Consider the following 9,885-nt stretch of genomic DNA (forward strand, 5'->3'; position numbering starts at 1 on the left):
TAATTGGCTGAAAACTAAAATGCCATGGTTTAACTTTCATTTGAAGATGTTAGAACTGCTTTATTGAGGCTTTTTTTAAGAACAGGAAGTTTTTTTGGCACCTGGACTGAGGTTTAGGGGAGTGAAACAGTGTGACTGCAATGAAGTAACACCAAGCAACAGGAAATATTACAGCAACACTGTATGGGTGTCAAACTTAGTTCATCTAAAGGCCATGTGGAAAATGAGAATATTGGCCACTTCCTGTTTTCTTTCTTCTTTTTTCTTTGCATATTTGCCACACTTGTATGTTTCAGATCAAACAAAATCTAATATTAACAAAAAATAACTGGAGTAAATAGAAAATGCAGTTATAAACGAGGATTTCATTCATTACGGGAAAGAAATTATTCAAACCTACCTGGTGTTGTGTAAAAAATTAAATGCCTCTCACGTGAAATCACAGATTAACTGTGATTAACCACATTTTTTTGGAAGCTAAGTGCAATGTCACTAACTATAATCACAAAGTAAAAAGGCTAAACGATCAACAAAAATGTAACACATCATGCTGAGAAAAAAACAGTTGAGAAACAAAGTCACTGACGTATCGATCTTGAAAGAATTACAAACCTGTTTCCGAGACTTTGGGAATCCAGGAAATCGCAGTGTGTCCCCAAATGGAGGAAACTTGGAATAGTGGTGAACCTTGCCAGGAGTGTCCGGCTTACCAAAATTACTTCAAAAGCTTATCAGCAAATCATCCAGGAGATCACAAAAGAACTAAGAGCAGCATCTACACAACTGGAGGCCTCAGTTTAACATGAAGGTACATCTCACATTTGCAGAAAACATCCTGATTATCCTCAAGACATCTGTAACAAAATATCCTGTGGACTGATGAGAAAAGGTGAATTTTGGAAGGCTTCAGTTCTGTTCCATGAGAAGTAAGGACTCATCTGCAGATACTGCAAATGCTCGATTGTAGTTATTCGTGCCCAGATGTTACGTTTAGGGGACAATGACTTTTTCACACAGGGAGAGTTAGGTTTGGATAACCATTTCCCTTAATTATGTAAAATGTTTGATGCTAAAAATTCATGATTATGCACCCCCCCCCCCCCCCCCCCCCCAAAAAGAACAAAAACAAAAAACAAACAAACAAAAAAGCAAAGAGGGAAAATACTTTTTTCACAGCACTGGTAAATCAATTTCAAACTTTTAAGCTTGAATTAAAAGAAACGAACGCTTGTGCAGCTGCATACCTCTTTTTGTATAGATATTTTCTGACGCATTCCCATCTTGGCGCCTTATGTCTGCTATACATAAATTCAAATATGAAAATGATGATGCAAATCATGTTCTCTGATAACCAGGAATTGGTTAATGGCAGATACACACCCTTCTGTCTCCTTCTACCAAGGGTTTCATCCACAAACTTGTTAGCTTGCAGGTGCTGTTGAGGCCTTACACGGAAGCCTAATTTGAAATGTTAAAGGGATGGGTTTTGAATTTGCAAGTCTTATACTCAACACCATGCATCCTCTTCTGCTTATCAAATTCATGGTCGCAGGTGGTGTGGTATCCCAGCTACCACACCCTAGACAGGTCAGCAGTCTCTCAAAGGGCTAACACAGACATTTCATTACACAAAAACTTAGGACATAAAAAAATGTAGGTTTACAATACCTAAAGGCAGTGAAAACAAAACAACACCCATGACCTGTAGGCCTGTGAGAACCAAAAGGTTTTAAGTCTGGTTTTGAACGTATGCACAGATGTAATTGATCTCAAATCAGCAGACAGACAGCTCCACAGTAACTGAAAGCAGGCTCAGCAGACTGAGATGCGAGGCGAGAACAGTTACAAGATCTGAACCTGATGACCCGATAGGTCTTAAAGGTGATTCTATATTGCACTGAGAGCCACTGAAATGCCTTCAATACTGAGGTAATGTGGTCAGGTTTCCATGTACCTGTAAGGATTCTGGCTGCTGCATTTTGAATAAGCTGAAGACGTCCTACTGATGATTTGAGTCCTGCAAATAGAGCGTTGCTATAATTTCACCTACTTGATATGAACAAATGGACCAATATCTCTAAATTGGTTTATGAAAAGTGGCATCCCTGTGCAGAATGATGGACGCTAAGATTCACTGCTCAAACTTTCAAATAATGAGATCAGTGTACAGCTTATAATTAAAAGCTAAGAGCTCAGCATTTACACTCACTCCAGTTTCTAGGTTTCTGCGTAATGTCAAAGCGGATAGCTACCTTTATCACCTGCTAAAAGGTTTGAAAATGATCAAAAACATTTTACCCCCTGCATACTTCTGATCGTGAAATGTTTTAAAAAGTGCTCTAATGTGGCCATCCCTCTACTGATGCATTCACTTTAGTTGCTCTGCAGGATGCAGTCAGCTGCTCAAAGGCAAGCAAAGGACAGAACAGCAGGGAGAGCCTGCCAGCATCTGTTTAGACGAATTACAGTTTACAGGATGCCATCTATAATTAGAACAAGTGAATCGATGGCATTACAGCACTGGCACCTTGTAATAAGAGACGGTGGAGTCAGCAAAAATCAATTAGATGAAAAAAAGTGACATAAAGTGAAGGAGAAAGACAGGAGGGGGGAAATAATTGGCCGAGGGATGGTAGGTATCATGTTATGCAGGCTCCTGCACCTCCCTCTCCACTGTTTTGACTCCTACTACCCTCTGCGTCTTTAGCACTTTTTTTTTTACCTTCACATCCTCATGCGGAAACCACCTATTTGCTGTGAGGGACACACATGCACTGTGCGTCCTCGCTTTACTTTTTGCAAGCACTGTAAATGTTTTGTCTCTGTTCAGAATGCTTAAACGGAACAAACATTCCTCGTGCAGGCCTTGAATGTGGAAATATTTCAGCATATTTACACACCTAAATACTTCCTCTGTACCACACACACACACACACACACACACACACACAAGTGCAGCTGTAAGTGGATTTGCCATGGACGAAAAGGGATACGGTGAAACTCTAATGGGGCAGTGGATCAAATGAATCAAATGATTTTCAGGCTGGGTTAAACTGTAAATACAGGTAAAAACATGTAAGGACATACTGGTCTTGACATTTCAATTGTCTGTTGTGTAGCTAACTTGCAAAGCAGCGTCTCACAAGATCACAAGACCATCTGGCATGTTGAGTTCTCTCTGCACAAGGGTAAAAGGAATATGCCAACAGATCTAGACAAACCAGAACTACATTATTCTGTGGGAAGGAGGACTTGGCAGGCAGATACCAATGACATGTTTTGGAAAGTGCAATAAAATGACCTGACAGACACACAAATTGTTAACCGCCTGCTGTCTATCACTTCCCTATTCATCACGGAGCTCTGTAGCAGTATGGCTTAATCTAAAACAAAACAACAAATCAAAACTTTTACAAGATACCAAAGTGCAATCAAAACTCCAACGTCAACAACACTGCATGTTACAAGCAGCACGTCTCGCGAGGCTATTAAAATGCAAATGAGCAGGAAATTACACATAAAACTCTGGACGGCAAAGTCGTGTTTTATCTTCAGTTTAATAGCATACAGCATCTTTTCATAAATACTTACGCGTTCTTCAACAAATACTGCCTAAAAATTAGCATCACCGAAAGTACAAAGTTGTCACGTGGATGTGAAATTTTGTTAGGCCGGTGCAGGAGGAGCCAACAGCAACTTGAAGCAAAGGTTAAGGCGAGTGAATATTAACATCAGAAACAGTCGTGACGTTAGGCTCAGTGGCCTCTGTGGGGAAGTCAGGGAGTTCCCAGTGAATCTGAGACGAGTCGAAACATATCTGTTAGATGAGCTGTGCACGCTTTAACACGTCTGTTAGGTGTGCAGGGCCTGGAATGACTGCCGCTTGATTAAATGGACTTGAGAAAGATATCAGAAAGCTGTTAGGGGTTAGGGGCAGTAGCCCTTTCATACCAAGAGCTGATTAAAGTTTAGAAATGCGTACGTCTTCAAAATATGACTAAGAGTGAAAAGACAGCTGAGCTATGACACTACCCTGTAAATTCGAAGAAGCACCGTAAAAGGCACGCAGGTTTTTCTGCAGCATTTAGAGTCTGATTGTCACTGAATACCTAAGACATGTCTGACTTTCCCAAAACCTCACCCAAACAGGACCTTGGTTTATCATTTTAGTAGTCTTCCAAAGATTTCTGCCTATTTATTATGTACCAGAGTGAAATATTATGGACAGAGACTTAACTTTGACTATAACAAGCTTAACAGGCTGCTCCAACAGAAGGCACTAAGCACAACAGGAACACAAATACACACTTGTTTTTGGCACTTAATCAGAAAAAACCCCAAAGCAGAGGCACAACCAATACTGACTGTTGTCATATAAAAGTGCAGCTGGTGACAGAGCATAACCAGCAGTGGCGATAAGACCGAGGGGCTATCATCTCTAATAACATTACCCTCACCGGGTTCATAAAGGAGGACATGCATGACCTTATGCAAGCAGCAGGGTGCCTGTGTGAGTCACAATCTGTCCCACAAGCACTTGAATTTTAACAGAATTACTGCTAAAATTGAATTTAAAGTTGAACTGTGAGTTGCTTTTACTGGGTACTCTGTCTGGTATGTCCAAGGAGTCGGCTGAGAGGGAGCAGAGGAGACAAGATGGAGCCTAGAGTGACCCCCCCCCCCCAAAAAAGATGACAGGAATGGAAAAATGGAAGCAAAAGAAAGTCACGTAGATTGTTTTGGTTTACAGATTTGAGTCACTTAAAACCAAACAGAAGCCATCAGCATAAATGTGAAACCAAAAGCCAGTAAAAGAAATCCTGATCTCCTTCCTTCTTCCCTGCTCTGCCAAACCATACCTAGCTTAAAACAACCCACAAAGGTCAGCTTGTCTGAATTCAGACTATTAGATTACTCACTGCATAAACGCACTTGAGCAAGTAAAAGGAAGCTATACTCGGCTATAATTAGCCAACATCTATTTTTAAAAAAGGGAACACACCTTTGTATAAAACCCAGCAACAGGAGTTAGTGGCTTTTGTGTTTGCTGTTCTGATATAATACAAGAACATCCGCATTCAGGACTTAATCAGTGCGAAGCTGAGAGCGGGGTGGAGCATAAAGGCAGAGGCAGATGCCATTTTGGTTCAGGAATAACCGGCTCTGTTTCACTGAGCACTTACATACTATATTGTGTTAATACCGCTACCCTTTGATAGGATTCCTATACAGGTTAAAGTTACGCAATGCAAGAACATTCTCATCGACGTGCAGTTAAGGCTGAAAAGATAAATAACACTGTAGATACAGTTTATACAAATAAAGAGTAGGGATGCACCGATCCGACTTTTCTTTGAGATATCTGCAGATACAGAGTATCGACAATAAATTATTAAGCTGCACTTGTCACGCAGAGGATTCATTTACTTATATATAAAATAACATGAAGCAAATAAACAACTCAGTTACTGAAATGAGACATAAAAACAGGGACTCCTGCCATCTAGGAAACTAAGCTGAATAAACACAAATATCTTAAAAAAAAAAAAAAAAAGAAGTATTTTAATATTGTATACAACTAATTTATGTGCAGCTGTTTCATTTCAGCTTCACGTCAAAGTCTCCACTGCATTTTCTCTCCTCTGCTCTTGTGTGGCGAAGGAGACAGACAGGCCAAGTGAAGAAGACGTTAACCGTATTGACCGCAATAAGCTCCTTAGAGCAAAATGTTCATGCGCACAGAAATAAACTGAGATATACACTGATCTGAAATCTTTGCCACAGATGCCCGATCCATCAGATCTGTGCATCCCCATTTAAACACTTAAATTTACCTGCAGTTATTACACTGGTAGGATCTTCAGTAGTCATTTAATATTTTCTAGTAGTCACATTTCAACAGTTTAAAAACAAAACAAAACAAGAAATATGATCTTATTATATATTATTACATATTATTCTGTTTTATAATATGATTGTCATCACACCGATTTACACTTCGGTCAGATTATGTGTTGAAGGGAGTATAAAGACAGTTTTGTTCTTCATTCATTCTTCTTCAAACTGTGTTAGCAGGTAGAGCCACCCTCTGCCTTTGAATAGCTGTTTGTGTGCAGGTCTGCTGTTCAGGGGTTTCTGCAAGAAGAGCTGGGGTGATGTTGTTGCACAGATCAGAGTCTGCACTGGGGTCTGTGACACTGCCGCTCTGCTCAGTGGGCTGGCGAGGCAGTGCAGGAGGGGGGAATGACGGTGACTGGAGGATGTCCACGTAGCGCTGGCTAGGCTTGGTCTCCCTCTGCAACACTTTTCTCAGCAGTGGTTTCAATAGCCCAACAGTCACCTGAGTACTGTGGGGGTCTGTGAAAGGAGGAGTAGAAGAGGTTGAACTGGACGGCAGGAAAGACGAGGAGTGGGAGGGAGTGTTGGGAGAGGGGAGGTTTTTCAGGACCATGTTCAGGATGGTGGTGACGGTGAAATCCTCAGGGCAAAGTGTCCACAGCAAGTCCAGGTAGGGATCCAGGTCTCTGTGATGGGCCACCTCGCACAACAAAATAGTGAAAATCTCCTTGTTGAGCAGCGGACTCTGTTTACAGCACTTCTGGGCCACCTGGGTGACCCGATACCACTGCTTCTTGCTCATGAGGATCCGCAGAGCCTGTAGGATTGCGTTGGGTCTCCCACTCACCAGCAGCAGCTCCACCTCTAGGTCCTGCTGCTGGTCTCTGTCTGGGTTTAAGCTGGACAGAAGGTACAGTGCTCGTTTATATAGTGGCACGTTGCTTTCATTGCAGTCCCCTCCTCTCCCACTAGAAAAACTCCAAGAGGAAGCCGCCAGGCCCAGACCCAACCCCGTCGAGCCCTGCTCCTTCTGGGCGAGCTCGAGGAATCTGGGCAGCCAGCTGGGCTGGAAATGAAAAACTGACCTGCAGAGGAGCTCAAACACAGGCAAGGCAGCTGAGGAAGTGGAGGTTGTAGATTTTCCTTTACAGTTTGTAAAGTAATCGACCTTAAGGCTGCGATTGTGTTTTGGTCCCCCATTGGTTAATGACAGGGAGGCTACAGGGCTGGATGACAGACCAGCACTGAGAACAGTTTTCCACACATCAGGGGGAGCTCTGCTGGACAGAAATCCTTCACCGTTGTAGTGTAGCTGCAGAGCAGACTGCGCCGCCTTCCAACCCTCGGAGGGAAAGATGCTGAAGATGGAGTTGAGGTACAGCAGAGCCTCTTTATCCAACTCAGGAGACGACAGAAGCCTCAATACTTCTTTCTCAACTAGACTCTCACACATTGCCTCCACCTCTTTAACACTACCCCTCACTAAAGTCCCCTTCACTTCCTCCAGCGAAACCAGAGCCTTGAGCTCAGCCTCAAGAGAACCCATTAGCTTGTCTTGCCCTGTGATACATCCACCTCCTCCATTCTGGGACAGCTGTGCTCCCTTTTGCTTGAAGCCTGCGCTGAGGTAGCTGAAGAGGATGGAGGCTAAAGAGATGGGAGCCTGGAATCTCCCCCCTTTCTTCAGCGAGTCCACGGTGAGCGGGGTGCTGCTCAGGCTCCTCTGCTGGTAGTATTTACAGGCCTCTTCAAAGACAGCTTCTACCAGGAGGGCTCCAGGATGAATACTCTCCACTGTACTGAAACCAGGAGACTTTATTCTGAAGCTGCAGTCTCTGGAGTCCGTCCCCCTGCTCACCACTACAAAAAGTCCAGTTTCTGAGAGTAGGTGAGGTGTACACATATCTGCCCTGTTTGTATATAATAATGCTTCACTCATCAGCACAATCTTTTCCAGCTCTCTGCCACAGTTCAAGTCTATCAGATGCAGGTTTTGCCCCATAATTAGTGCCAGGGTGTCCTCATACATACCAAGGCTAGTGTGAGTGCTGTAATTTACCAAACAGTTGTCTTCTAGTTTGTATACTTGCCGCAGGACCCCGTCTTTCTGCAGGAGACAGAGCCAGCCTGTGCTGAGCAGCAGGAGGAGGCCTCCACAGGCTGTGGGTGAGAAGCTGCAGATCTCAGGTGGCTCAAGAGGAGACAAATATCCTAAGCAATCGATTACCAGCTTCATAAAGTCAGACTCTTTAGCTGAAAGCTTTTTAAGGGGGGTGTTTTTACATGTGGTGCTGACTGTAAAGGAGTCATAGCGAGGGGACCAGGAGAGGAAGAATTTGGAGATGTTCAACAGCGGCTTCGACTTCAAGTCAGGAAGAAGGTGCACATATTCCCCTGAGCTGACCACAGTAAAGTCAGGATTATTGTGGAGGGCGATTTTCACCCCTCCCAAGCTGACAGCCGTCTCGTTCACCTCAAAGTCACGTCTGCAAACACAGTATCTCAACTTATTCCTTGTGGCGCTGAGGACAGGGGAGCTTTCTGACGGCGGCCGCTCCTCGCACCAGATGATAAGATTAGAGCAAGCACAGACAGATACCACTTTAGCCCGGGGACTGTTGCACAACTGTGATGTCTGCAGGAGATGCCAGCCAGACTTGCACTCCTGGAACTTCCAAAACTCAACTTTCCCACTTTCATAAACCACTGCCACGACCGCTGCACCGCTGCTGCTGCCGCCGCCGTGATGCTCCAGATAGAAAATATCCACGATGGGCACGTTTACGCACAAATCCAGTTTCTTCTGGTTAGGAGCCAGCTGGGGTCTTTCATACTTGTCAAAAGTCACAAGACTGACCTTAGGCTTGCGGAGGACGACATGGATGTGACGTCCATCTGGGCTCATGCGAACACTGTTTATCTGCTCGTTGTTATTCAGACTGAGTATCTCTGTCAGCTCTTTACCGTGAGAAAAGTCCCCGAAATCTGACAGCTGCTTCAACACCAACCCCGCCATATTTCTCCGTTTCCACACCGAGCAGCAGCCCGTAAATACTTTGCCACAGCGTATTAACTAGCCTGCTAGCTTCTGTGGCACATAATCGGGGTCCAGAGTAACTAACTGAATGGCATCCCGTTAATCTTCATCCTCAAGGTCCGTGCGTGGACAGACGTCCTTCGACAGCCGTCGTCCCCGGTAACGCCATGTCTGTCGACGACAATGAAGGCAAACAGTTCGCTAAAACTGACCTCTGGGTAAGTTTTAATCGAGAAAGGCGCTCTACTCATTCCACTGCTATGCTAGCGCTCCCCTAACATCACGGGATTGTTAATTTCCGGATACTCGGGCTGTTTTGCATAAGAGGAGGAGCCACGGCTGCAAAGATCGTGAGCGAGCAGAAGGAAGAGCGACAGCAGAGCAAAAGCGATACATATAGTACAAGAAATGGTGACGAGATCCGGTACATACGTTTGGAAACTCTTCTTTAATATTACTGACAGCACTTAATTAAACTTATTAGAATGTGTTGAATGTGAAAGCTGGAACACGCAAACACAAAAACTGTGATACGTACTGCTTATGTCTATGGAATAAGAAGTGTAACTTTAGTTATTGTACTTGTTTCGTCTTATTTTGTTACGTTATGTTATACATATTGATATCACCTAGTAGCCTGTGCAGTCTTATAATATGACTTTACTCTGAATTTATTGTATTATTAATTACTTCAATTAATCACTTCAATATTTTTATAACACAGGGGTGGGCAATTAATTTCCCCAAGTATCTGTCTGTCTGTCTGTCTGTCTGTCTGTCTGTCTGTCTGTCTATTGTAGTGATTGGACAGTACGTTTTTCTCACTAACTACAGCACTGGAAACATAGCTGGCAACTAAATTGAGCAGGGTTTGTGCACTAGTACAAACCCTGCACTCACCCAGTTCATTCTGTAGTCTTAGTCTTAGTGAATCACTTGCTTACTTTGTTGTTTGTATACATGATTTGCAGGTACATCCATTTCCCCCCAATAGAGAAACAATGGAGTAA

General features: G+C 43.5%; 1 protein-coding gene across 1 annotated transcript; it reads right to left on the bottom strand.

Moving 5' to 3' along the window:
* Nucleotides 1-4,198: 4,198 nt before the first annotated feature.
* On the bottom strand, nucleotides 4,199-9,176 carry hps6 (HPS6 biogenesis of lysosomal organelles complex 2 subunit 3). The gene has a single exon (XM_080869513.1). It carries the CDS (start codon nucleotides 8,852-8,854, stop codon nucleotides 6,059-6,061), a length of 2,796 nt encoding a protein of 931 aa, XP_080725639.1. The 5' UTR covers nucleotides 8,855-9,176; the 3' UTR covers nucleotides 4,199-6,058.
* Nucleotides 9,177-9,885: the final 709 nt, after the last annotated feature.

This window comes from Rhamphochromis sp. 'chilingali' (assembly GCF_963969265.1).
Source record: "Rhamphochromis sp. 'chilingali' genome assembly, chromosome: 20".
Lineage (NCBI taxonomy): Eukaryota > Metazoa > Chordata > Actinopteri > Cichliformes > Cichlidae > Rhamphochromis > Rhamphochromis sp. 'chilingali'.

What these genes read in the sequence shown, in the direction of transcription:
- hps6 (XM_080869513.1), bottom strand. Translation starts at nt 8,854, where the DNA reads ATGGCGGGGTTGGTGTTGAAGCAGCTGTCAGATTTCGGGGACTTTTCT.